At 36.1% G+C, this 27,856-nt stretch overlaps 4 protein-coding genes across 4 annotated transcripts; 1 reads left to right on the plus strand and 3 right to left on the minus strand.

Annotated features, from left to right (window-relative positions):
- The first annotated feature begins 83 nt into the window (after positions 1-83).
- Positions 84-6,954, plus strand: LOC141366179 (G2/M phase-specific E3 ubiquitin-protein ligase-like). Its single transcript, XM_073871636.1, has 8 exons — positions 84-164; positions 495-692; positions 777-863; positions 2,478-2,731; positions 3,464-3,592; positions 3,988-4,128; positions 4,373-4,490; positions 6,278-6,954. The coding sequence occupies exons 1-8, from the start codon at positions 86-88 to the stop codon at positions 6,493-6,495; spliced, it is 1,224 nt and encodes a 407-aa protein (XP_073727737.1). The 5' UTR covers positions 84-85; the 3' UTR covers positions 6,496-6,954.
- An 801-nt stretch (positions 6,955-7,755) lies between these two features.
- On the minus strand, positions 7,756-11,950 carry LOC129420936 (uncharacterized). The gene is made up of 7 exons (XM_055176118.2): positions 11,379-11,950; positions 9,943-10,616; positions 9,666-9,711; positions 9,482-9,573; positions 9,197-9,307; positions 8,373-8,649; positions 7,756-8,233 (listed from the first exon to the last, which is right to left on the minus strand). The coding sequence occupies exons 1-7, from the start codon at positions 11,412-11,414 to the stop codon at positions 8,021-8,023; spliced, it is 1,449 nt and encodes a 482-aa protein (XP_055032093.2). The 5' UTR covers positions 11,415-11,950; the 3' UTR covers positions 7,756-8,020.
- Positions 11,951-14,394: 2,444 nt separating this feature from the next.
- LOC129424074 (vitelline membrane outer layer protein 1) lies at positions 14,395-18,147 on the minus strand. The gene is made up of 4 exons (XM_073871639.1): positions 17,938-18,147; positions 15,581-15,719; positions 15,308-15,419; positions 14,395-14,859 (listed from the first exon to the last, which is right to left on the minus strand). Exons 1-4 carry the CDS (start codon positions 18,142-18,144, stop codon positions 14,676-14,678), a joined length of 642 nt encoding a protein of 213 aa, XP_073727740.1. The 5' UTR covers positions 18,145-18,147; the 3' UTR covers positions 14,395-14,675.
- Positions 18,148-22,803: 4,656 nt separating this feature from the next.
- LOC129424076 (vitelline membrane outer layer protein 1 homolog) lies at positions 22,804-24,957 on the minus strand. Its single transcript, XM_073871002.1, has 3 exons — positions 24,689-24,957; positions 23,081-23,208; positions 22,804-22,921 (listed from the first exon to the last, which is right to left on the minus strand). The coding sequence occupies exons 1-3, from the start codon at positions 24,926-24,928 to the stop codon at positions 22,804-22,806; spliced, it is 486 nt and encodes a 161-aa protein (XP_073727103.1). The 5' UTR covers positions 24,929-24,957.
- Positions 24,958-27,856: the final 2,899 nt, after the last annotated feature.

Here is a 27,856-nt window from a genome sequence, read left to right on the forward strand (position 1 = left end):
TAAAGTTTTTTTTCTTGTCAGCAATTTCCACAAAATATCAGTTAAACAGAAATAATTTTATGTGGGCAGGGAAGGAAAAGAGGTAATGCATGAAAGCACTTTAATTGAGGAGGAGCAAGCAGCAATGCCTGGACCATCCGGAACTTGTGCAACTGCTACAGATGGTAGGTGCTGTTCAATGTTAGCAGTGGCATAGTAAATTTAAGGAAGAAGAACAGTCATAGTGAAGGAAAATGTTTTCTTTTTGTAAAGCATGGCCTATTCTTGATGTAAACCATGAATTGACTACCTTGCCGTTTATGTGTGTGTGTGTATATATGTGTGTGTGTGTGTGTGTGTGTGTGTGTGTTTGTGTGTGTCAATGATTATTAAGTTGCTTTGTTTATGCCCGAGTAAGGCTTGATGGCTTTTGTGTGATTTGAATCTGCATGTTAAAGTTTTTGGTTATCTTGGCAGTCAAGCATAAATAATGAAACCACTTCTTTTTTTTTTAGACTGGCTAACTATCAGTGACCCCACCCAGGCCATATCTCAGTGTGCGTACAGTTTTCGCCATATTTATGAAACTGAGACCCCCTTATTTCTTAGCATGGACATCCGAAGAAGCCCTGCTGAACAGGACATGGCCCTAATCTCCTTCTACAAGCGAACTAATGTGGAATGGGGACGGCCTCTGAATTGCAGACTTGAAGGTAACTCCAATTAAAAGTTACAGTTTTCCAAAAATAAAGTATTTCCTTTGTCTTTATTCTGTCAATCCTCACATTGTGTTACAGGAGATACTGCTATTGGACAGGGTGTAACTCGCTTCTTTTTCTCAACATGCATGGAAAAACTGAAGTCAGGGTTTTGCATCAATTTTGGTATGTTATTGTATGGTATCCTTCGAAATGCTGTGTTTATTTAAAGCTATTTAACTCTTTTGCCGCCATTGACGAGTTAACTTGTTTAGTAGAATTAACTTGTCAATTAAGAGAAAATGCTTCACTGCCAATGACAAGTTTTTCTGGCAATCTTTAATACCGTTATTATCCACCAGGTGGTGCAACTTGTAAAACCTGGAAGTTACCTTAGGGCAAGCTGTGTATGTTTTGAGGATCACTTTGTACCTGATCTCTATCAAAGTCAACAAAAATGCAATTATCAAAAAAATGATATATTGTCTCTATTATTGTATTTTAATTGGTTTGCTTAAAAGTGAAAGTTCAGAGAATTCTACTAAATGTAAACTGCCTGTATTGAGAACTAGGGTTTCCAGTAGGGCTGGGACGGTTAGGATTTTTTCTCACCGCGGTGAAGCATAAAAAAAAATCATGCGGTTAATCGCACAACAGTAACTGTTCCATAATTCATCTTAGGGTGTTTTCACATATAGTTCATTTTAAAAGAACCAAACCCAGTTCACTTAAAGTGAACCAGAAAAGGGACTAGCCGAATGTGACCTCAGTCCTTTTGGTGTTCACAATATAGTGGACTCAAAAGAGGACCCAGTTCTTTTTTTGGTCCTCTTCAGAACTGAAGTGATCTCAGACCCTTTCTTGTTCACATCACAACTTCATAAGAACTCAGACCCCAGCTTTCTGTGGAGCAGTTTATTTTGATACAATGTCAAAACCACACGCGAAACGGACCGGGACCTCATTGATTTCACATATCAAAAAGCCAGAAGTGGTCTGAGTTCGGTTCGCTTTTGGGTCCTTTTTAGGCGGTTTGAGATCACTTGGCTTGTTCACATATACACCCTGAACTGCTCTGAGAGCATTTGGAGGGCTCAAACGAACTAGGTGTGAAAACACCCTTAAACCCAAAAGACATCGAAAATAAATACAATTTCATGTTAAAATGTTTATTTAGAATTTTTCAAAGCAGATACAAAACGAAATAGCCTATTGCATCATGCCATAAATAACGGCGCAAGACTTATGGACACTCCAATCAATGCTTTCATTTTCTGTTGTCCATTTACAAAATCAAGAAGATAATAAGACTTTTTTGATCCGGAGCTGGAGAAATTAGCTTACAGCATTAGCGAGTCACGCTGTCAGTATGTGCTCACCTGCCTGACTGCTGTCACTTTGGTACTTCGCTCCCCTCGCAAAAGTCTTGGAGACTCCCAACTTTCGCTGCTGGGCTGAAGTTTTATGCTTTACTAAGGTATGTGTGGTGCTTCAAAGTCCGACAAACGCCACATGATTGTTAATTATCACAAGATGTTATTTTAGATAGTAGCATTTCCTCGCTACCATAGTCAGACATGTCTACAGCCGATTGCGCTATAGCCTTCATAACGATAGTTGGCATGTTTTGCCCATTATAGATAGGCATCTCATTACTGCAGTGACGCGGTTATCGTCACAGCCCTATTTTCCAGTTTATGACTAACAGACTGTAGGAGCAATATTAGTCTTTTTACTATAGACAGAAACCTATTGCTTTTTATTGTAATATTTATTTTGTGTTATTAATGTCTTCAACAGCAAACTCAAATATTACACGGCTTTTTGAAGGAGAGCCTGGCCATTTAGTCCCCTCAGCCTCTCACTTTCTTGTTGAAAGTGACCTGTTCATGGTGGCGGGGAGAATGGTAGGCCACTCCTTTCTACATGGAGGACCATGCCTGTCGGGACTCAGCCCTGCAGTTATTCATGTCTTGCTTGGTGGGAGTCCTGAAACTGCAACTGTTACAATAGAGGACTGTCCAGACCTGGACATCAGAGAAACAATCGAGCTTGTATGTTTGATTCGAGAAAAGTTTTTTCTTACACTAAGATTTTATGTACAATGGGGCACCCTTTAATTGTGTATCCATTATCCTTATTGAGTGACATTAATATATGGCTAACTTAAGTTTATTAAATCAAGAGGGAGCGAACCAGATTTTTAAAATTTAGTTTTGTAATACTGTAAATGTATTATTATATAAAAATCTTGATTTTAGAGCTGCTAAAATCCCAGTAATCTGTAAATGAAATACAGGGTGGTGCTTTTTGGATCCACTATGTAATAGTCATATTCATTACTTTTTGCAAGTGCACATACAGAGGACAAATTAAAGGAAAAAACAACAAAGTGTTAGTAAGGTGTTGGGCCACCATGTGCTGCCAGAGGCATTGATTCTGCAAGTCTCTGAACTATACTGGAGGAATGAACACCATTCTTAAAGATATTCTCTCATTTGATGTTTTAATGATGATGCTGGTGGAGAGCGCTGTCTAACACATTGATCAAAAATGTCCCATAGGTGTTCAATTAGGTCATATATGGTGACTGTGAAGACGATAGTATATAATTCAAATTATATTTTCATTAAACCATTCAGTTGACCCCTATGGATGAAATTCCCCCTCATTTTAGGGGTTGGGTATTTCAGTTTTTACTTTAATTTGTCCCCCATCTGTAGTATCTGGCATTACACATCTTTTCTCTGATCTTATCTTCTAATCAGTTTCCCTCTGTCTTGAAGATTGAAGGGGGATCCATACTGTCAGATAAGGATAAACAGCGTGTCCAGGATTTGGCCCTTGCCTGGGACCTCCCTTGCCTAACTGAGAAAAACAGGAGATGGCTTTTTGAGAAGCTTTTGATCCATGCTGTAAGTGAACGTCAAAATTATTTTTGTATCCTGTGAGTGATGTTTTGGTTAAAATGCACATTGCTAAGTTTTTAAAAAATATCTGTCAAAATTAAATTGTTGCACTTTTTTTCTGAAAAATTTATTCTCAAGGTACAAAAAATGATCATGGTAAAATGCATGACTGATGTACTAAAGTTTTTTCCTAGAAACATAAAATATGGTGGGTGGTCTGTAGTACTGCAAATGCAACGAGTTTTATCAGTCTGCATGAGAACAGTATTATTTCCTCATTCACCAGTAGATTGAAGCACAATAAATGTATTCAAATGGAATTATTGTTTTATCTTAATCTTCAAGCTTTTAGATAAGGAATGTTACGTGTTCTATCCTCTCTGTCTAATTACTATTAACAGGTAATAGGACGTGTCACAAGGCAAATTAAGCAGCTGAGACGAGGTCTTAAAGAAACCCCAATGTGGACACTGGTGACCCAAAGACCTGACACAGTGGCCTTGCTTTTTCCGAAAGAGGGAGCAGGAAATGTCAGCCCTGAGGTTAATATTAATTAGTATGATCTTGTGATGTTATTTTCCTAGTAAATATTATGGTTGATGTTCATACCTGGTCAGCATATAGAGCTGTCCGTTTTCAATCTTGTTCTTGTTAATTATCTTTTTCTACACACATAGCCCACAATCGACATCACGGCTAACAATCAGTGATATTTGATCAAAAAATATATGCGATTTTAAGATAGAAAAATGACCAGTCTTTTTCATGCTATTTTTTTCAATGCAGGTACTTCTTCAGCGACTCGTATGGCCTCGTGAGAATGGTGACGACGATGATGACGATGATTGTTCAGTTGACACCAAATGCCGCATTTCAGGCTATCTTCGACAGTTCATTGCTGATGGTAGGTGTATAGGGACGCTTAGAACTGCTATTAAAATATTATTTGGTTGTCTATTAAAGTAGTATAAAAGCTGTATAGCTATTTAAATATTTAGCTTGAACTTCACACATTCACTACCCTGCAAGTAAGCCTACGAAGGCCCTGTATGGGCATAGCCTAAAGGCCAAGCGCAGGTTTGCTCACTGGCGAAAGGTTGGCCCCTTAGCGCTGGCCCTGCATGGACAGCCCTCACTTAGCCCCTAGGAAGCCCTCATACAGCAAAATCCCCATAGTTAAATAAACACTGCTGGATGTATATATTGTCCCATCTTACAGAGTGTTAATAAAGTAACACTAAAGCAGAATTAAAAGCTCTGTTATCCTCTCTCTCGCCATCTCTGTCTGAAACCTAAAATTGCATTTTACATCTTACTTGCAGAGTCATTTTCTTACTTTAGGTTTAGATTTTGTTTCATTTAAAGTCACAATTATTGTGATCAGTGTTTGTTTCAGACAGAGATGGTGAGAGAGAGGATAACAGAGCTTTTAATTCTGCTTCAGTGTTACTTTTTAACACACTGTAAGATTGGGACAAAATTTACATCCAGCAGTGTTCATTTAACTCTGGGGATATGTGAGGGCTTCCTGGGGGCTAAGTAAGGGCTGCCCTTGCAGGGCCAGCGCTAAGGGGCCAACGTTTTGCCAGTGAGCAAACCTGCGCAGGGCCCTTAGGCTGGCCCTAATGGCGCTTTTCCATTGCATAGTACCCCACGGTTTAGTTTAGTTTGGGTCGGGTCAGCTCACCTCACTTTGGCGTGATTAGCTTTTCCATTGAGTTTAGTATCACTTCGCAGTGGTAGGAATTATAGGCGTGTCGTTATATTTGCGCTGCATACGGCTGTGACATCATACAAGTGAGAGGAGAGCGTTGTTCTACATTCCCATTTATTTATTTATTTCTCAGTCCGCCACAAAATTAAAATTGGCCACAACAAATAGATGTTTGCACATCGCGTTTATCACTACCTCTGTATCACATGACAGTTTCTGTTCAAACACCCGCGGCGTCAGCCGACGGCCTCCGCTGAGCCTCACTGAAGTTGCATTTAAGCATATAATGCTGACGTGCTCGTCGTGAATGTTCCGCCACAAACTGCAAGTCTGGAAAAAACTGTTAAGGTGTCCCTGATTCTCAACATGTGGATGCTTTTCATCGCTAAAAGGGAGTTTGGGAACTTATACCAGAGCACAGATGACAACATGTTTGCTCGAGACAGCGCAAGCTAGCCTAGCACAGGTAAAGCTAATTTACATTCTAGCGATGACGCTGTTAGTGACGTTTCTTTCAGACCAATCAGTGATCTAGTGTTTTCGCGTCACGTTTGGTATCAGCTCGGGTCGCTTGGAACCCCAACCGAGGTGGTACGAAAAAAAGTATCGGGTACCACGTACTGCACCTAATGGAAAAGCTCCCAAAAGTAAACTGACCCGACCCAAACTAAACCAAACCGTGGGGTACTATGCAATGGAAAAGCGCCATAAGTGGGCCTATAAAGGACCATCGTAGGCTTGCTTGCCGGGTATTGAGCTGGAAATGGCAACATGACATTAATTTATTTTAAAAAATCCACCTGATTTTAAAAAACAGACCAACAAGTCTCATTCTAAAATGTATTTTTCTGTAAACTTATCTCAAGGGCTTGACTAATCTTTTATTGAGTGTAAGCTGTTAGTGCCATAGTTGGCCATTTATCCTGGTGACTAATAAAGTCAAAAAGGTTTTAATTCCTTTTTAATCTACTCCATAGCAACACCAACTGAACTGACCAACCTGGTCAAATTCTGGACTGGATGGGAAATTCTACCACAGAGTCTGTCTGTAGAAGTGGTCGAGGGCAAATACCCCATAGCCTCCACTTGCTTTGAGACCTTGCGCCTCCCAGGGCATTACAAGGATTATGCATCTTTTAAATCTGACATCCTGGCTTGTATTTGCACTTGCCATACAGGATTTGGTCTTGTGTGAGTGACATTTGCCTTGTAAGACAAGATTTTACGTTAAAATGTTTGTTTTAAGCTTTAGTTCTGTTAAAGGACCAGATTTTAAGCTTGTTAGTTCTGTTAAAGGAACCGTTTTTAAGCTTGTCAGTTGTTCTGTTAAAAGACCTGTTGTAAACTCTCACACTCAAAAAAAAATAAAAAAAAAACAACTTCCTGAATGTATAATGAATATTTTCACACTGTTAGTGAGAGTACGTTGCAGTAACCTTTGGCAACAAATGGTTAGTTCATTGAGGAACTCCTGTGGCCCACGTATAACCACTGAAAACCAGTGTTTTTTTCCCCAATTTCCATCTCAGGTTTGGGAAGAAATCTTAATGTTCACAATAACGCATTGCTTTTTCCTGGTTTAAGTTTCTTTCACACGTTGTAATGGTGACGGACAGCGAAAGGGCAATAAAAATAAAAGGTTATGAAACGATAACATGTTTGTTTTACTCACCTTCCAGGCAGCCATTGATTTTTCTGACAATTTGGTACACCATAAACTGACTTAAAACCTGTTTAAGTTACAGGTCCCATGAATGAAAATTTCACTTTTGAGGTTTTTTAACATTGAGTTCCCCAGCCTTCCTGTGATCCACATTTTGCTAGAAATGGTGACGGGTGTAAACTGAGCCGTTCTGGAAGTCATAACATCAGATACAGTATTAGGGGACTACTAAGGTCTATGTAAAAGCATCCAAAGAGCACTGTGTCATGGGACTTAAGACATTTTATTATGATTGATTACTTATGTCAAGACTATGTTTATCTGTTGATTACCTTTTGATTATTGCAGCTTTTCATGTTGCTTTAATAGTTTAATGTAACTGTGTCTCATTAATGGAATTATTTTGTAATTACACGTAGGGCTTTTGAAACTGAGGACACCTTTCTTCAAACCAGTGAGAAGAAAATTTTAATCAAAATTGTTTTATGTATAACCACATACCTCATTTTATAATACCTGACAGAGGTTGGTTTGTTCATAAACAAGTTATGGTATAGCAAAACAATGTAAAATGTCATTATAGAACTTTTAAACGTTGACATATTAACAAACACTTGATTTATTACGAATGCAGTTGTAAGGACATTATGTTTACATGCTGATTTGACACAATAAGTGTGGGGACTTAAGTGTTACTGTGAAAACAGTGACAGTTAGGGTCATCTATCAATCTTAGCTTTCACGGAAGTGCAGTATATGTACATCTTATATTTTGCAATTTAACATTGAAAACAAACTCTACACTAATGTTATTGGAGCAGGAGTTAAGTGAACTATATGGCCTTGAAAATTCTTTTTGAACGTTCCTTGTGTTACATTCAGTTGTATTATAACCGTTAACATAGGTGTTTAAAGTAAAATGAACTGGTTTTGTAATGTTACTATGTTGCACCTTCCTCTTTTTCTTTCTCTTGCCAAAGCAATAACAATAATACAATTCAGATAATACCAAAAATTATTAATAGACTTAAAACTTAAGTCATTCTGATCAGTTTTTTCACAGACCAAAAAACTGCTCACAAAATTGAACAGCACCAATGTAAGCATCACAACCAAAGGACTGGGATGCAGCTCTTGGGTTAACTGCATCTCTTAAAGCAGTCATTTGTCCATCGCTCAGAGGGCATGCCATGTCTGGAACAATGATGCCCGACTGGTCATCAAATGGAAGTCCGCTGTTTTCCCACTCGATGCTAAGAATATCCATGCCCTAAAAATAGAGAGCATTTTGAGTTGTATGCAAAAGGCACGCTTTCAGATACTACAGGAATGTGCTTTTAGCTTCCAATTAAATATCTTGAGTACGTGAACAACACTATTCATTCAAATCACATTATATTTTTATGTACCTCTGTGTTATCTTGTCCTGGAATTGGATAATGTGTACGACCCAGCTCCCACAGCTGGTTAGGGGTCATGTGGCCTTCTGTTCTCAGCGGATGATTGTCCCAACCATTGCGAAAAGTATCTAGGTCATCCTGCAGGCGTGGGAGAAACACGAAGTGACAGCAAAAGAGGTGTGTTTCATTGGCGATGCTGAGGAAGCCCTCTTCTTCCAGGTAGTGGAGAACATCATAGTAGATGCATGTTACAGCTGTCCAGAGGTCTCTCCACAGCCGCTCAATCCTGGAAAATTTTTTTTTTTAAAGTTATCCACAAATGCAAAAAAAATTAAGATATCCATCTATTTTAATAGATAAATAGTCTTTGAATTTCTTTAATTTCTTTTTTATTTTGTGTTTATGCATAACTCATTACTGTTACTGCGCCGAGTCAAAGTACTCCCAAAAGTGCTATTACGCCATAAAATATAGTTCCTCTTTTAAATCCGCTTAGAAAAGCGCTACGTTTTATTTTGTACCACCAAACTTGCTCGTATAACTACTCGTCTTAAATAGGAAAAACGTTGATGTGTTTGGTCACTTCTAACTTTATCTCTAAATGGTACCATTGAATGAATGGGGCTAAGCTAAATGCTATCGAAGCGTCGCAGCGCGCTCCAGCGCTTACGTGCACGCACACAGATGATAGAGGGATGTATCAACAATTCTTAGTTAAGGTTATAACATATTTTAATATTGAAAATGAGTAGACTATTCCTTTAACATACTACCACTACATGGCATCAGTGAGGCGCAGCTTTGATTAGCAATATTCATTCTATCGAACAAACCTTTGGTTGTGAACACTTTTCCCAGATATAAAGCTGCTCTTTCCAGTGCCACGGACTGTAAACATGAAGCGTGCAACGTCAACATTTTCCACTCCCTGATCAGCACGAACCCTAAAGTAGACACACAACACTTTCAAAGATCACATAATTAATTTTGGTCAAGTTTATTGGTTGCAAATTACCTGTCTGAAGGTGATCTTTAAGTACATTACTATTCTAAGTTACTTTTCACCACTGTTTGTTCTGTTGTAGTGTAAAAACTGCCAGTTTAAAATATGCATTTACCTGAGAGGAAAACCAAACTTCTCAACAGATTCTAGGAAGAAAGCCAGGGTGGTTGATGCAAGGTTGTTGGAGGCTGCACCAAGATACATTATCTGCAGCATAAATGCAAATATACATCTATGAGACAATCAAGTATTTAATGATTAAAAAAATGTGTACTCTTAGTCCAAACAACTGTGCTTACCTTACGGGAAAAACCGTCAATACCACCAAAGACAACAATGTTGTAGCTGAAAGAGAAAAAAATAATTAGTCAGCTGTATATAACATACTGCAAGAAATTTTCTACACACAGTTGCTAAATGTAATAGACTATGGTGTAACGATGTATACCATTTAAAGAAGTTAGCTGTGATGGTGCATATAAAAACGTGTTATGCTGCATACTGATAACTACCACATACTTTACAAACACATTTTGAAAGTATGTATTGTGTCAAAAATATTGCTTAAGAATTTACCGAATCAATTTATGGTTTGTATCTATATGCATCAAGGACTGGGGTCCTGGAACAGAGTAGGTCCGTCGAGCAATACATCCTACGTGGATCATGCGGCTTATGACACCAGTGGTGTCAACACGGTGCATGGAGGCCCTGACACGGTTATACTGCACCCTCAGTCCTCTGGCTTGCAAAAGGGCCTTCATCATTCGATAGCCAGAGTTAGGTTGCCTTGACTTAATATCTCTCACACACTGATCTAACTCGTCATCTGTCATAGTGCTGTATAATGCCTTAACTGAGAGATCAGACTCAGCCATGCGTCTGTATACTGTGCGCCTGGACATCCCCAAAAGTTTAGCTATACATGGAACAGACAGATTAAGTTCCAGAAGTTTGCAAAGGTACTCTTGGGATATGACCATTCGCTGTCGCCCAGCTGGTCCTTGCTCAAACTGCACAACTGCAATGTGTTGCTCCCTTTTCTCTGTTTCCAAATTGATAAGACTGTGTAGCTGTCTCAGTGAATCTAAAATAGCTGGACAAACAGTTACTTGACTGGATACAGCATTTAAAAACACAAGTTCTTGTGTACAAGTGAACTCCAAGAAGTCCAGATCCAGAGGCATGCGTCCCAGAATATGCTCCAATCGAGAGCGAAGTCTTTCTAAAAGATTATTAAGCAGGAGTTCCTAGGAGAGAAAAACAAAATCACTGTGTGACCACATTTTATGGAAAAAATAAGATAAGCAGGATATTCTTAAATTAAACTTTTTTTTATTGTTTTAAGTTAACATCTGATGAATATCTGAGCTTTTTTTAGAGCTGTGATTATTTATTTTCATATAAAAATGCTTATTTATAAATGTGCTCTGGACATTTATAAATTAGGAGGTCAGGATTTTGTACTTTACCCAGGAAAACAGCCTGTCCCCGCGAGTGAGGAAGTCAGGCAGCGTCCAGTTTACTGATGGCGATTATGCAATTATGAAAACTAAAACGGCAGTGTGACTGGGGCTACTAACTAATTAGGAACCACGGCCACTGTTACCATACCAGTTAACATTTAGGGCTGGGTGATATATTGCATGCCATAGTCATGCGCATCTCGTCACTAAAGCTTGATTACGTTAGTAGTACATCTGCATCACCTGAACGTATCGCCTGCGATAATGAATGCGATATGGCTCAGCTTGTTATTGAACTACGGCTTGTGTAGTAACAATGCCGCTCCATCTGAAAGCAGCTGATGGCGATTTACTACTAATCAAGAAACCAGCTTTACTGATGAAATGCATATGACTGTCACATGCGATTTATCGCGCTGTCCTAAACCAACGCCACCTCATTAAAAGTTCCCTGTAGATATTGTTCGACAACTATGTTAATGTGCAATGTGTCTGGTAACTATTACTGACTTTTACACACAAAACGTAAAGAAAGAGTAAACTCACCGAAGCGCCATCATTTGTCGTCGTGTTCTGAGCCATGCTGCTGACCGGAGTTCACCTGTCCTTAACTTCACCGCCTTCCAGTTTCTGCGTCACGTGACCAATGGAGCGTAAATGATTGGCTGGATGTTGAACGATTTGATACAGGGATCGATTGCTTTTCCTTGGTTACCCGGATGTTGACTCTGATCATTTTTACACTGAATTTTTTGAGACGTTGAATTTTTTTGCACTGAATTTTTTGAGACATTGAATTTTTTTACACTGAATCTTTTGAGACATTGAATTTTTTACACTGAATCTTTTGAGACGTCGAATTTTTTTACATTGAATCTTTTGAGATGTTGAATTTTTTTTTACACTGACTTTTTTGAGACATTGCATTTTTTTACACTGAATTTTTTAAAAATATTAATAAAATGTCATAGGCAAAAAAACAGTGGTAGAAATTCGATGGCTTTTAAAATTCAAAGTCTGATTTAGGTGCAAAATAAAATTCAGTTTTAAAAATTTGATGTAAAAAAATTCAGTGCTAAAAATTAGAATTCAAAATCCGATGGCACACTTTTACTTCCATAGTTTATCACCACGAGTGTTGAGTAAGTTACTCAAAAAAGTAATTAATTACTAGTTACTAATTACATCTTCAATCATGTAATTATAAATGTACAAATGACTCTCTCTAAAAATGATTTGAGTACTAATTACTTTATAAATTATACTTAGTAAATGATACAAAGATAGGATTGAAATGACTTGAAAAAATCATATAAAATACATAAATTATTCTGCTCACACTTTATAAGCTTGACACACTTTTATTAAACAAGTTGCCTGCCAGAATTCTTTTGTGATTTTCACAAAATGCCTTTCAGGAAATGTTTCTTCTATAAATATATAAGCATACAAATATATCAAATGAAAAAAAATTGCTTTTAACCTCTTAAGCGTCGTCTTATCCTTTAGAGTGGGGTGGGGGGGGTGAAAAGTTGAAGTGCATCTTCAAATGAATATAACTTTGGCACTTTTTGGTCTAGAAGCCTAATCTTGGTCTTGTTTTAAAGAAGACAATTCAAGGTTTTTGACTGAAGTGTAAGCAGGTGAGAATATTTAACAGAAAAATTGTTATAGCAGTTTACATTTATTTTAATAAATAAAAATAATCCAATAACATATTACTTTTATTAAAACAATTATAAAAAGGTAAATTTCACAAAAAAGTAATAATGTAAACATGAAGCCAGATGTCTCAAGCAGTTGTGATTCAAATTTCAAGTTAAAATCACAAAAAATGAGGTTTGTGTTACAGTTTTAGTGGTTTTACCAACAACAGCCAGTAGGTGTCAACGGTTCTCTGCATACTCTTGTCATAAATGAATCAATTACTTTCACTGCATCATTATTACTGCTAAAACGTTTTGAAATATGAAAACTACATTCTTAGAGCTTTCCAATGATATATATAATTTGTCAACATTTTTGAAGATTTATAATAGGATATAGCATTATGAATAAATAATAATTAATATGCATTCCTATGGGAGGGGGGGCATGTAACAAAAAACTGTCACTTAGTTATTTCTATCATCAGATGACTTTGACATATGAAAACTACATTCTGAGAGCTTTCCAGTGATATATAGTTTATCAAGATTTTGAAGGGTTTAGGGTGGGGGTTTAGTGTTAGAAAAATGCCTACATGTGGGCCTACAATTGAAACTGACTTTCACTACGTCTTTTTTTCTCAAAATGGTAAAGATATATGATAACTACACTCTTAGAGCTTTCCAATGATATATAGTTTGTCAAAATTGTTTAGGTTTGGAATAGGGTATTAGTGCTATACATATGTAAAAACAAACTGGGTTCACCTGTGGCCCGGTGACATTTTAGAATCTTACTCTCTCTCTCTTTAGAAAATGGCTCTCACTATGTCATTTCTTTCCCATAATTCTGATGATAAATGGAAACTACACCCTTAGAGCTTTCAAACGATATATAGTTTGTCAGGATTGGATAAGAATTCACATGGAAAACACTGAAGTAAACGTAAGCACCCCGTTGGCGAGACAGTGACATTAAGCAGGATATAAATGTTTTGAAGCACACTCTCTTCATAAATGAATCAATTACTCTCCCTACATAATTTATTTTATAAAACACTGCTGAAATATGTATTCTAGAGGCTTAGACCTTTCCAACAATATATCGTATGTAGTGATAGATTAACATTTACCTCAACAATATTGAATTAAACTTAGGTGTCCCGTATACGGGACGGTGACGCTTAAATTAAACAAACAAACAAACAAACAAAACGGGAAAAAACTTTAATCCTATCTTCATTTGTTCTCTTGAGTTTAAAATTAATTAAATAGTTTTTGCCTCAGTTTTTTATAAATTAGGTATGATGAGAAATATTGTTAATGGCAGGAAAGAGTTAACTACTTTTGCCTCCATATACTCGTAATGAATGCATATTAATACTTAGTAAAGTAGTTGTTAAGTTTAAGTATTGGTAGGAATTGGTTAGGATTAAGGATGTAAAATAAGGTTTTGCAGAATCAGGCATTATTATGTGCTTTTTAAGTATTAATAAACAGACAATATCTCAGTAATATTAAATATACAACCAGTTAATAGTGAGGATTGTAAACTACACTACAGTGTTACCATTATTCTTATTTACTCGCCAATGTATTTAAAGTGAGAAGGATTCATAAAAAATATGCAACCTTTAAATGTTGATGATAAATCCACTATTTTTGTTTTACAGTCCATACACAGGATTTACTTCAATTACATCAGAAGTTACTGTCATTAAATTGCTGAGGAATCCCTTACTTTACTTTTTTAGGAAAAAGTTATTAAGTTACAGTGACTAATTACTTAGTAACTAGTTACACCCAGCAGTGTTCACCACAGATAGTAATGTTGTATAAACAGACATGATTATAGTTTTCTGTGGTAATGGACGATTGCTAGATGTACTATTAAATGTACAGCACCCATGCCAGACTTGATATTAATACTTTTTAATGATCATTTAAAGAATCACAGATTACACAAACAGATTTCTTAACATGAAATAACTACAGTATTACAACTATTGTCAGTCAATATTGTGAGTATTTGTTTTAATGTTATGTTCACCTAGTCCATTTAAATATGAATGAGACAATCATAACTTGGAAAAAAAACTCTTAAATTAATTCGGTCAAAAAGAATTAAGTGCTATTTAAAGATAATGTGATTATTCTGCTGGATCCTTAACTATTATTGTGTTTGTGATCACATGCTTCAATCGCAGCAGTACATGCGCGCGTCATTGAGAGCCGTATCGTCTCCGATTCCCTGCGGGGTCTCCACCATCGTCTCAATCCCACAGATTCCTTTACCGTCACAGGTGTCGCTCCAGTCGCCCCAGCTACCCCAGGACATTCCCGAACCCTCCAGTACTTCTGTGTTCCCACTGCAGTTAAACCTGTGGAGAATTTGAGTTATTGACTAAACACAAACTGCATGTGTCTGCACACAGGGCCGTTTCTAGCCATTTTGATGCCCCTACTGGGACCCCCCCCAAACAAGATCATACAAGTTTACATGCAATATTACTTAGAAAACTATGTAAAATCACATGATCATGTAAAACTAAATTGCATTAAATTCAACAAAGCAGATAAATAATTTTTTGTCTAAAATATTAAAGTTGTATAAGGCAAAAATAACTTTGTGTGTTTTTACTGAACTAATTTTTAAACTGACCTTTGAACCCTTTGATCTTTTGGAGGTGTTCAGTACTGAAAATGCTAACTCTTTCTACAATTCACATGTGAGGTTATACAATATCTGTTGTTGGTGAATTGGCTTATACATTATTATGTCTACATTGAGTTTTGTTAGAGAAATGATTCGTCTTGACATCTTCTCACCTGATATTATTTGCTGCTGTGTCATCCCAGCCGCTTTGATAGGGTTCAACTCTCAGCTGAAAAGATGTCAATAATCCACGCGGGCACCATTTAATATCTGACCATTTACCCCAGCTGAGGACAGATCACAACAATCAACTTAAAGCTATTATTGATTAGGCTAACATGATCTATTTATATACTATATGTGGAATCTGAAAACATAAAAGACTGCTTGTTAAAGTTAAACGGCTGTGTAACGCATTAAAATACAGCCAACATAGGTTAAATTTTAGCTCCCTGAGTCAGACTGAACTGAAGCGTAGTCTTCATACGGTCCTGATGAACTCTTGGAAGGGTTGATGCAGTGAAGACGAATCCCATTGAGAGCTGTGTTATCACCAACCAGCAGAGATTCCCAATAACCTGCAACCTAACAAACAGAAACTTCACACATGATATGTCATTCAATGTAGAGATACTAGTAGAGTTTGGGTCAGATTTCTATAAACTGATTTAACTTGATTTATCTAATTTAATCAGTTTGTAAACAGATATCTAACCCACATATAACAGATGCTTTAATCATGTAAAACTATCTACAGTTTACTTGATATAGAATACAAACTGACTTTAGTGCTTTGTTTAAAGGTGTCACAGAATGAAAAACTGTATTTATGTTGGCATAGATGAATAATAAGAGTTGTGTTCATGGTAATGACATCATTAGCCTCAAACACGATTATTTCCTCTTTTTTATGTAAGGGATAATGTAGAGGCAGCCGGTAGTTATTGGGAAATAAGCCCCGAGAGTGTGATCAGGACCCGACGCGAAGCGGAGATACATAAAATGATCGTAATACCTTATTAAGATCCTCTGCTTCATACTTGTCTGTCTCCATTTATTCTCTTTTAGTCAGTCTTTGAGAAGTTTTAATGCCCATTCTGTATTTTTTGTGTGTGTTGGCTTCGTAGCTGCATGCTCTATTTTGTCAAGTTCAGTCTCAGTAAGCTGTCTGTGTCTTGTCGTGGTTGTCGAGTGTTTGTCACAAGATGGCGCCAAACAGTAATCTTTATTGATCTTTATTGGCGCGGAGCGATTTTACTTGTGCAAGTAGTCCGGCTATGCGTTATTACTTTGGAGCGGTAATTATTTGAAAAGAACGAACCTGCAAATGTCTCAACTGACCAATCAGAATCAAGCATTCCAGAGAGCCGTGTAATAAGTAAACCTAATGCATGCAAAAGACCAAAACAGACCAATCTCAACATAACACCAACTGTAACGTTACAGTCCAGATGTAACAACATTAAATTAATTACAATGTTATTACAATGCTATAAACAAAGTTGTGACTGCTGAGTTAGCGCTGTATGCTAGTTAATGTTATATGCTAGGTATTGCTGTATGTTAGCTTTTAGGCCGAAGTTCAAATATTGACATTACAGTTACATTTTGCAGGTCCATGCTGAGAAAAACAGAAACTTATCACTCAGAAACGTCCATTAACAATATCCAAACAATTGATTATTATTCCTAAAAAAATTCTGTCTCTTCATCTGATACAGACTCAAACATAAGTTCTGTTTACACACACACACAGAGCTACTGAAGGAGAAACAGCCAATCAGAGCAGAGCTCAACATTATTATTCATGACTCTTTCAAATAAGGTAATAATAGACCATTTCATTTTAAGGGTTTTAAATGGACATGTAAAACTGACTCTGGATCTGAATCTTTGCTGTCCCCAAAGTACGTATGTGAAGTTTTAGCTCAAAATATCATATAGATCATTTATTATAACATGTTATAATTGCCATTTTGTAGGTGTGAGCCTTCTGACATCACAAGGGGAGCCAAATTTCAATGAGATATTTTTTTCACATGCTTGCAGAGAATGGTTTAAGTTACTTGGTTGATCTTTTTCACATTTTCTAGGTTGATACAAGCACTGGAGACCAAATTATAGCACTTAAACATGGAAAAGTCAGATTTTTATCATATGTCCCCTTTAATAAAGCCACATACTTTCTATGTATATATCAAAGAACAATTAAAAAATATTATTTCAATGCAATCTATGGCACCTTTAATGTCAACAGGCTCAGTGGATGTTGGACTCGTGGACAGTGATTACAGCATTTAAATGGATCAATGTTTTCTGTCTATTAATCTAAAATAGATTATATTTTTCTGTATTTTTGTGATGCATTTTGACAAAAAAAAAACAGTAAATGGATGATATAAAGTGTGTTTGTGTATCTCAGATCTCAGTAAATGTGGACCTGCAGTGGATTGTGAAGAACTGAACTGAATCTGAGGAGACTCCATGATATCTCCATGTGTCCCAAGTTAAGGTACTGTTTCATTTCAAATCTGTTATTGTTGCTGTTTGCTATTGACTACATTACTAAAACACTTAACCAGCATTACAGTACTGTTTTAGGACCAAGAGGTCAATGATCTTACATTGATGAAGTAAACAGAAGTGTTTGAGGAGAAAATGTTATTTTGATAATAGATAAAAGCGTTACTCTTTAAAATAACACTAATCAAATATTCTCAGTAAAATTCATGAAGGTGGATGTTTATTTTTAAAGTTCAAACCATAACCCACAACAATGTTTTGGTTATAAATGTTAGCTTACCTTTAGACTAAACCCTGCTGCGTACATCCCACCCGGACACATCTCTTTCAGACCCCATGAACCCCAGCGCATCCCATTATGAACCTGCAGAAGTGACCGATAAGACCTGTTGATGCTGCGCTCAAACCGTCCACCTGAACATCGATCACTAACAACCAGCAATGACATTAACAACACAGAAATAAACGCAGACATTTCTGGTTTCATTTAAGCGAGTTCAGTACAGATGAATACAGCGTGTCTGTGTGTTTCTCTGTTAAACTGAATGTAGGACATTGACCTTAAACAGAGTCTGATCTAAGTCCAAACTGATCAATACAGATCTTCAGAAACACATCCTCAAAACAAGAAACATCTTTATAGTTTTCATCATTACGCTTCAGACATCAGTATTTATAGATCTTGTTATATTTAGGTACTTGACAGAAATAAGAAAATGATGGAAGAAAAATAAGATTGGGGTGTAAAAGATGCATTAAAGTCAATCAATGACCTGTGTGTAAACATCTAGAGGAACACAAACAGCTCAGACAAACATGAGATCCCTTCACCCACGCCATTGGATACCGTCGTTGGGCCAATGGGTGGCTTCTTACAATTTGTAGGATTGAAATTGTAGGAGATTATTACTTTGTCACAACTCCCATTTCCGTGCTTACTGATAGTGATCAAAGTCTATTGTCACAGCTGTTTATTCAATACATTAGGGGTTAAAGGTGCTCTTCTGATTGGTCAGATTGAATGTATCATGTTGGGTTTAGTCACATGGTCAAGTAAAGGGGATAAAATAATAGGTGTGTTCGACTTCATGCGGCGCTGCGCAGACCGATCGGCGGCTGACTTGAAGCAGTGCATTCCGGTTAGTATTTTTGTCCGACTTCAGCTGGCGCTGCAGGCACGTGATTGTGTCATATGGCTTTTAAGTACCGCGAGAGCGGTTCGAGATCAGCCGCCTGAGTTAGCCAGCGCAGTTCGCGAAGAGGAGCTGCACGGGCTGTAATGACGACACAGCTGTTTCACGATTGGTCAGATTCACCACATGACAACAATCACGTGTGTTTCGTGTGTATTTTCACGCCCTCAGTTCCACAAATGTTCACAAATCTGTATTTTTATAACAGTTAAAGCTATTTTCATGTAGTCGCGATGTTATATTGTGTCATCTTCATCGAAATAAAATGGATAAAAAACGTAGACCCCACTACATTGGTATTTAAATATGCTTATGTTGAACTCTTTATTCTTGTAAAAACACTGCTGTAAGCCTCTTCAGTTCCACTCATGCTCATACACGGACATTCAAAACAGTATAATTCACTTTGTATGTATGTTTACATCTTACAAATCATGTTTAATGCGATTAAGCAAGCAAACGGCACGTGATCAGCCATGCCTGACGTAAATGCAGCAAGCTACGGGAACCACAGCGCGTCCGACTTCACATCTCCGTTTTCAGCTCCTCCCCGCCTGCACGCGGCTAATCTCGCCGATCGGTTACATCCAGCCACAGCCGATGTCGAACACACCTAATATGTTCTGGTTCTTGCGCTCATCTTCTTTTGGGCTGGTCTTCGTAAGCTTTGCTCTTGGATTCTTTCTGCTTTTCCTTTTCACATGAGTTCTTGGGTTTAGGCCATCAGGCCAAGATTTCAGTTCTCAATGGTGATTCTCTTTTTTCTAAACTTTCTTTCTTTCTCTGTTCTCTATCTTATCAGGTAATATCTCACATACATTGTAAACAGTTAACTGCACTATGTATTATTTACCATTTCATGCATTTATAGTGTAACCATTTTATTTGTAACTTTAAGTCAGTGCTGTTATTAAAACCATTTCATTTACAAATCTGTTGTTTAGTTTTGATTTAGTGTTAATACTTAAACGCACATATTGCAATACAATATATTTATATTCTAGCAATGCTTTCCCATATATTTTGCTAAGATAACTGCACTTATTTTCGTCGTTGGTGGGCCTATAAGTTGCAGAATGGTGATAATTGACCAGAAATACACAGTTTTACACCATCTTGCTGTTAACATTTCTCAGTCATTTTGGTGTTCCTACAGACTGAACCACTGTAGTGAATCCACCCTTACAAAGTTATATTTCATCTGATTTTAAACAACTCTGCTGTTTATTAACTGTACACCCTGCTGAAAAAACAGCATCAAACCAGCATGGACCAGCATGGTAATTATGCTGATCTATACTGGTTTAGCTGGTGGTCACCAGCATACCAGCACCAAAACACAACATATGCTGGTATGACCAGCATGGGATGCTGGTGCTAATGCTGGTTTAGTGCTGGTTTAGCTGGTGCTAATGCTGGTGATGATGCTGGTTTAGCTGGTGTTCACTAGCAAACCAGCACCAAAACACCACATATGCTGTTCTTGCTGGTATGCTGTTTTTTTCAGCAGGGCATGAACACATTAGTGGCTATTTTGTATTTAATTAGTATACTGTTTTATATAAAATAGAAAGTTAAAGGTATTGTGGAGGATTTTTTTTTCCGGGTGGATCATCAAGACTATTGGTCCTCCTAGTTGTCAATCAGGAGTGTTGCGCAATTGCATTTTTTTTAAAAGTGGAGAAGGCGGTTCTTTTCTAAAATTTGAGAAAATCCTCCGCTATACCTTTTAATAATTTTAATTTTCTTTAATCATTTAATTATTAAAACACTAATACATCGCTTGTGTGCATTATACAGTAGCGCCACATTTACCTCAGAGCAGGAAAATGACTGAATTATTAATACTATACAAATGCTAAACTTTGTCTGTCTAGCCAATAATCAGAAAAAAGATCTGCACACTGTTGAAGTCCCTTTATTTCAGAAAAGTTTAAAACAGCAACGTTTTGGTCAGAGACCTTCATGCAGGCAAACACACAAGCAATGATCATTATTAAACAAAAATTCACAGCTTCAAACAGTTTCAATTAATGACATTAACAATCAAGTAAGCAGCTAAAATATAATCACATTAAAACAACACCTCAAAACATCCCAAACATTCCCCCATCATCTTTTTAATATACTTTTCAAATCCTAAGATTGATCAATATGAAAAACATTACATTTCAGATACAAAACAATATCAATAAAGCTCACTCTAATGTTTTAAGTGGAGATGAAACACATTGTGTGCGCGTATAGTGTGTATATATATATGAAATATGACTTTAATAAACACAGGACACACAGCTGTATTCAGACATTATCATTTCAGTCAGACCAAGTATCAGTATTTTTTTTTCTTTGAATATTTCTATCCTTTATGTGCCGCTTAATATTTATTTCTATCCTTATGGTCCTGACTTAAAATTTCCTTTCTTGAGACAAAGTGTTTGCAGTAATTGTGTCTAATCACAGCAAAACATTAGCACATTATTGAGGGCTGTGTCATCACCGATCCCCTGTGGCTCCTCAACCATCGTCATAATCCCACAGATTCCTTTTCCTTGACATTTGTTGCTCCAGTCACCCCAGTCACCCCAGTTCATTCCTGGGCCCTCCAGAATATCAGCAGAACTGCAGACAAACCTGTAGAAATGTACATTTACAGTCAGTTTAGTTCTTGTGTGTGGTGTCAGGAACTGCAGCTGACAACTAGTTAAGTGTTTCTTATGTACCTCCACAGTTTCATAGGTTCAGCTAAATCTTTATAAGTACCTCTAGAACAGTCGACACCAACCTTTTTACGCCCAAGATTCCCACCCTCGGCCTTGATGAAAGCAAAGATCTACGTATCAAAGAGCCCAAACTGAACCTCCAACTTGAGGCGTTTAATTTAGGATAATTATATTTGTATTACATCAAATACATGGATCCAATTTTCAAATGCCAAGAAAACTCTTAATATTTAAAGTTCCCACTTTCCATGTGGCAAAATTTCAGCGTAGTATCTCATAATAATGAAAAGCTTTCTCAAAATTAAAACGTGACATGCGCAATGTATTAGAAATTAGTTATCACAAGAATAAACTAAGAATAAACTAACAAAGTACCCTTTGCATCCAACACCACTTACACTCAAAAGAATATGTTGGATTTACTTAAAAAATTAAAAATATAATGGATCATTTTTGCATCCACCTTTTTTAAACACCATTCACATGGAATTTTAAGCAATTGCATTTGTACTAAATTTCATGCACTATATTTTTTTAAGTAAATCCAACGTATTATTTTTTTGAATATACTTTTTTTACTATAAAGTATGTGAAAATAAGTATCAACAAATAGCATGTCTGAAACTTGTCAGTATGTGAGAGATGGTCTACTGTTTCATGTAAGAGTTCACATTATATTTTGGATAAACACATTTTTGAAGGACATTTGTGCCAAGGATCCACCAAATTGAAAAAGTTAATAAATTATAATGACCTGGGGCCTCATTTATCAACGTTGCATAGAAAATGTTTTGATATTTTAATACATACTACACTGAACAAAATTATAGACACTTTTGTTTTGCCCCCATTTTCATGAGCTGAACTCAAAGATGTGCACAAAATGCCCATTTCTCTCAAATATTGTTCAGAAATCTTCTGTGTCTAAATCTGTGTTAGTGAGCACTTTTGCTTTGATGAGATAATCCATCCATCTCACAGGTGTGTGGCAGATGCTGATTAGACAGCATGATTATTGCACAGGTGTGCCTTAGGCTGGCCACAATAAAAGGAGAAGTGTCACTCACACAGATTTTGACAATATTTGAGAGAAACAGGCCTTTTGTGTACATAGAAAAAGTAAAAAGTGTTTATGAGTTTGTTCAGTGTATATAGAATGTAATCAGTAAGTACTTCAATCTGTAATTTAGTTTGTGACAATGTGTGATTTAGGAAACCGCCATGGTGGTCTCACCTGATATTGTTCACTGCTGTGTCATCCCCATTCCCTTGAGGGGGTTCAACTCTGAGCTGAAAAGATGTCAAAAATCCACCTGGGCACCATTGAATTTTTGTCCATTCACCCCAACTGAGGAAAGATTACAACAATTAACTTTAATGTGGTAATTTGTTATTAAGATAAAACCGGATGGTAATACTGGATATCAGGGGAGATGAGTGCTCTTAGACAAGGATAGGCATGAGAATGCACTTTCCTATGAGGGGCTAGAAAATCTGAGCTCTTTACCTCCCGGCTTCAGACTGAACTGTGGCGTAGCTCTTTTGTGGGGCTGATGTATCTGTGGTAGGGTAGATGCAGTGAAGACGAATCCCATTGAGAGCAGTATCATCACCACCTCCTAATGATCTTTCCACCTAAAGCAACATCACAGTCTGTAACTCTTCACAACAATACTTCCCTCAAAAGACAACCACTCTTAATAGAGTATAGATTGGGACCTGTCATCATTTACCCTCAAAAAAGTATATTTTAACAATTAACAAATTAACTTTCTTAATTTACATATCTATATACACATTATATGAGCAGTGAAAGTAAAGAAATAATACAGTATTACACAGTCTGTAGCTTAAATAAATAACATTGTTGACTTTTCTTCAGTAATACTGCACATGTTGATCGATAGAAGTAAGATTGTAATGCCCCTTTATTAACACATTTGTGTTGATATAATGTTATTGTCCAAAGAATTCATACCAATACTAATTAACCCTTGTGCATTGTTCAAATTTACTACCTGGATGAAAACATCCACTAAATTAAACGGCTATAAAAATGTATCATTAATATTTTTTCCAAATTTTTTGCATAGATCTGTTAATCAATCTCAGTACTGATCAAAACTACCAAATCTTCACAAACTTTCCATGATTTTAACTCTTTAATTGCCAAGTTTATAACACACAAAATGACCAATTTTCAATATAAAAAGTGATTGTAAACTGAATTTTTTTTAACCTTTTTTACAGTCTTGGGCATGTCAAAGATTGGTAAAACATTGGCTTTGAAGCATTTTTAGTTTTTGTGTAGCATCAGTTTTTATTTTTTTCTCCGTCATTTATTGTTTATCAAAAAAAGTCATTATAATGAAAGTCAATGGGGCAAAAACAGCCACTAACAATAAATGAGGGAGAAAAAATAAAAACTGATGCTACAAAAAATGCTTCAAAGCCAATGTTTTTACCAATCTTTGACTTGTCCAAACCTGTGAAAAAGGTAAACAAAAATCCAGTTTAAAATCACTTTTACATTGAAAATCCGTGATTTTTTTGTGTGTTTTTTCCACATTAGTGACACCACTTATAAACTTGGCAATTAAAGAGTTAAAATCATGGAATTTTTGTGAAGATTTGATAGTTTTGATTTAGGACTAAGGTTGATTAACAGATTTATAAAAAAAAATTGGAAAAACATTTTATAGCCGTTGAATTAAGTGGATGTTTTCATCCACTAACAACACGAAAGGGTATTAATTTTGCCCATGATTTGTTAAAATTAAATTAATGAATTACATGTTCTGTCATAATTTTACATTTAAAGCAAAATATTAAACATTACAATCACGCGTATCCAGAGCACGTGCTACTGCAACGACCAAATGCATGAAACAAACACTCCCATCTCTGGAATAGCCTGCATCATTTTAATCTCGTCTGAATCGGTACATAAAATCACAGACGTCCTGGGGGACACGTTGAAACTCAAACATCGTTTGGAAAACTAATCCCGTCCGAATAGTGCTTAAGAGTAAAAAAAACCTAGTTGATGAAAACATCCCCAACAACACACAAGGGTTATTACCATTAATTAATACCCCCCCCCCCCCATTTTTGCCCAAGATGGCTGTAAATTAAGAAAATAAGTTAAGTATGTACATTCCTTACAACTCACCTTTAGACTAAATCCAGCAGCATACATCCCAGTCGGACACATGTCTTTCTGACCCCACTCACCCCAGTTCATCCCATTTTGAACCTGCAGTACTGATTTGTGAGGCCTGAAGCCTGAAGATTGATCACAAACAACCAGCAGTAACAATAACAGAACGGAAAACTTAGACATTTCAGATGTCATTTTAGCGGCTCTGAAGAAATGAGTACAGCTCGTCTGGGTTTTCCTCTTTTAAAGTGAATATAGGACTTTGACCCTAACCAAATTCTAGTCTGTGGGGACACCAGAGTCAAAGTCCAGACTAATTAACAGTCTGTGAGGACACTGACACTCCCCAAAAACTATCATCATACAAACACAACATCTTTTGTTTTCATCACTGCACTTCAGACATCAGTCTTATGCAGATTTTTTGTTCTTGACAGAAACTAGAAAATGATGGAAGATAAATATGATTGTGGTGTAAAACATATATAAAATTAATAGATGTTATGAGTTTCTTAAAAGCAACCTGTGTGTGTAATTTGAGAGATGACTCAAGAGTAAAGACAAACATCTGTGTTGTATTTCATTATTCTGTATCATTTCATCTCTTATTCTTTACTATATTTATATTTAGTTTATTAGTTCATTTGAACTGGGGGGGCATTTGCCCCCAAGCCAAGTGGATTTTTCATGCAATCTTAAAATCAATTATAAGCATATTTTCATCTATTACTTTGTTTCAAAATATGATCAGTTCTTCACTTTTCTGAGAATGTTGTTTTAATCTTGTTCCTTATTCTGGACATTCTTGGGGGTTTGGGGTGGGGCAAAACTTACAATGAATACTACTAATACATTTATAAAACCAAACATTACCTGTTAACATTAATGCACCATGAACTAAATGAATAACTGTATTAACATTAACTTATATTTAAAAAGAATTAATAATGTAAGATTAAAAATATAAGAATTTATTACTTTGTCACAAATTGCATTTCTGTGCTGATGTTGATCAAAGACTATTGACATGTTTATCCAATACAGTGGGGGTTAAAGGTGGTCTTCTGATTGATCAGTTTGATTGTATTATATTGAGTTTGGTCAAGTACATTGGGGGTTAAAGGTGATCTTCTGATTGTTTGATTGTATCATTTTGGGTTTAGTCACATGGTCAAGGCAAAGGGAAAAAAAGAATATGTTTTGGGGATCTTGGAGATGCATTTATGGTGTAACCAATTTGTTTGTAACTTTATTTGTAACGACAGACATGACTGTTGAGGTTTTTTATTAATTTGTAAAATAGCAATAAAATCATTCATAAACACTTCTCTTTTTGTCTGTGTAGTCTATAAGAATATGGCGTATAAAAGATACACCAAATACGACTGATGATATCAAAGAAGCTGGGCTAGGTATCTAACAGAAAATACCCCTCAAAAGTCATTTCACATGGACTTACCCATAAATAATTTACAACATGTAAAAAATTGTAATGATAAACAACCTGTAAAAAAGTAACATAACATTCGAATTGAGATCAAAAGAACCATCTGTAAACTTACCAGGCTTGTTACAAAGTCATAAAACCGTGGACAGATGCAGACACAACTGTACTGATCTGAGAGTTTTCTGTTTTAATAATCAAACTTATGTCTGTTAACTTTTCCTTTGTTAAATCAAATACACGCCACAATGATTTTTCAATATCCGATAAAGATTTCAGGTTCCACCAAAATTCAGTCTTTTCAGTAATAACTGACATCAATCAAGGACTATATATATTATATTTTAAATCTTGAAATAAGTTAACTTTTTTCTGAAACACTTAATTCAAGAAAAGTTTTCTCACCCCATTGGCAGGTATTTTTGCTTGTTTTAAGCACAATTTTACTTAAATTGTATATTTTTGTCTAAAAACTAGATTTCCTTTCTTGGGTCATTTTGCTTATCAAGAAAATACATCTTGATTTAAGAATTCTTAGTATTTTTGTCTTGTTTTTAGTAGAACTATCCAAGTAAGAACGTTATTTTTTTGCAGTGTAGAGCACTTTGTTTATCATACTTCACACTGTTTCAATATTATTGAGCTCTTTATAGTCTCATAGTTGATCAATTCATTATAGTTAACACTGTGTTTATATCATAGAGTACTTTATAGTCTTATAGTTCACTGATAAAGGAAGTAATAAACACTGTTTCAATATTATTGAGCTCTCTATAGTATCATATACCATCAATAAATTATAGTAAACACTGTGTTTATTTCATTGAGCTCTCTATAGTATCATAGTTCACAGATAAAGGCACTCATAAACTGTTTTCATCAATAAATTATAGTAAACACTGTTTTTTCATAGAGTGATGGTGATTATGCTCATCTTATAGCTAACGTTATAGCTTTTAAACAATGGTTTTTACTTACATTAATAGAGTTACTTGCTAACGTACTTGTCGAGAAAGCAAGCAACTTTGGCGTCGTTTTAAAAACATTTGTCCCATAAAGCTAGCATGTTTTAACATAACGTTAACATGATTTCAGCGTAAAGCTAACATGTTTTAATGTGAAGCTAACACGATTTAACATGATGTTAGCATGATTCCGACCAGTGGCAGCCAAAACGTCGATTGTGATCAAACGTTCAATCTTTGACACTTCCCCTGTAGGTCCTGCAGGTAAAAGTTTGTCCGGACCATCACCTGGACAATTTCTGGTAGCTTGCTGACTATTTTTGCCCTTTCTTCAACGAAATGAAAACATGAAACGGTTCTTAGTAGCATTGTGAATGATAAGCGGTTCTGTCAGTGATGATGAACTGATTATGGGACAGTTTAAGTATCATTTGATATAGTCAAATCACTGCTCACATGAATGGACCTCATTTATCAATTAATATAAAATTCCATACGTTGTCAGAAACTTATTTGGTGAACCAGATATTTGAAAAAATAGAAACTTCCTTATAATAATGACTTAGACTAAGTATCTTAACACTTAAGCATGGAAAAAGTCAGATTTTCATGATATGTCCCCTTTAAATATTATGATTCTTGGCATTTGGACCCATGCATCTTATGTAATTCAAATATAATTAGCCTAAATAAAATGCCTGGAGGTTCAGTCTT

Source organism: Misgurnus anguillicaudatus, chromosome 9, assembly GCF_027580225.2.
Source record: "Misgurnus anguillicaudatus chromosome 9, ASM2758022v2, whole genome shotgun sequence".
In the NCBI taxonomy this organism is placed as follows: domain Eukaryota; kingdom Metazoa; phylum Chordata; class Actinopteri; order Cypriniformes; family Cobitidae; genus Misgurnus; species Misgurnus anguillicaudatus.

Bases quoted from the DNA above. Each gene is read 5' to 3' on its own strand.
- LOC129424076 (XM_073871002.1), bottom strand. From the start codon at position 24,928: ATGACATCTGAAATGTCTAAGTTTTCCGTTCTGTTATTGTTACTGCTG. The intron at 23,209-24,688 runs GCAAAAATGGGG...ATGTTGCTTTAG, and splicing joins TTAATTTACAGCCATCTTGG to GTGGAAAGATCATTAGGAGG. The intron at 22,922-23,080 runs GTAAAGAGCTCA...ATCTTTCCTCAG, and splicing joins GTTCAGTCTGAAGCCGGGAG to TTGGGGTGAATGGACAAAAA.
- LOC129420936 (XM_055176118.2), bottom strand. From the start codon at position 11,414: ATGGCTCAGAACACGACGACAAATGATGGCGCTTCG. The intron at 10,617-11,378 runs GTGAGTTTACTC...TTTCTCTCCTAG, and splicing joins CGACAAATGATGGCGCTTCG to GAACTCCTGCTTAATAATCT. The intron at 9,712-9,942 runs GTAAATTCTTAA...TTTCTCTTTCAG, and splicing joins ACAAACCATAAATTGATTCG to CTACAACATTGTTGTCTTTG.
- LOC141366179 (XM_073871636.1), top strand. From the start codon at position 86: ATGCATGAAAGCACTTTAATTGAGGAGGAGCAAGCAGCAATGCCTGGA. The intron at 165-494 runs GTAGGTGCTGTT...TTTTTTTTTTAG, and splicing joins TTGTGCAACTGCTACAGATG to ACTGGCTAACTATCAGTGAC. The intron at 3,593-3,987 runs GTAAGTGAACGT...TACTATTAACAG, and splicing joins AGAAGCTTTTGATCCATGCT to GTAATAGGACGTGTCACAAG.
- LOC129424074 (XM_073871639.1), bottom strand. From the start codon at position 18,144: ATGAAACCAGAAATGTCTGCGTTTATTTCTGTGTTGTTAATGTCATTG. The intron at 15,720-17,937 runs GTAAGCTAACAT...TCTGTTTGTTAG, and splicing joins CAGCAGGGTTTAGTCTAAAG to GTTGCAGGTTATTGGGAATC. The intron at 14,860-15,307 runs GTGAGAAGATGT...AATTCTCCACAG, and splicing joins ACAGCAGCAAATAATATCAG to GTTTAACTGCAGTGGGAACA.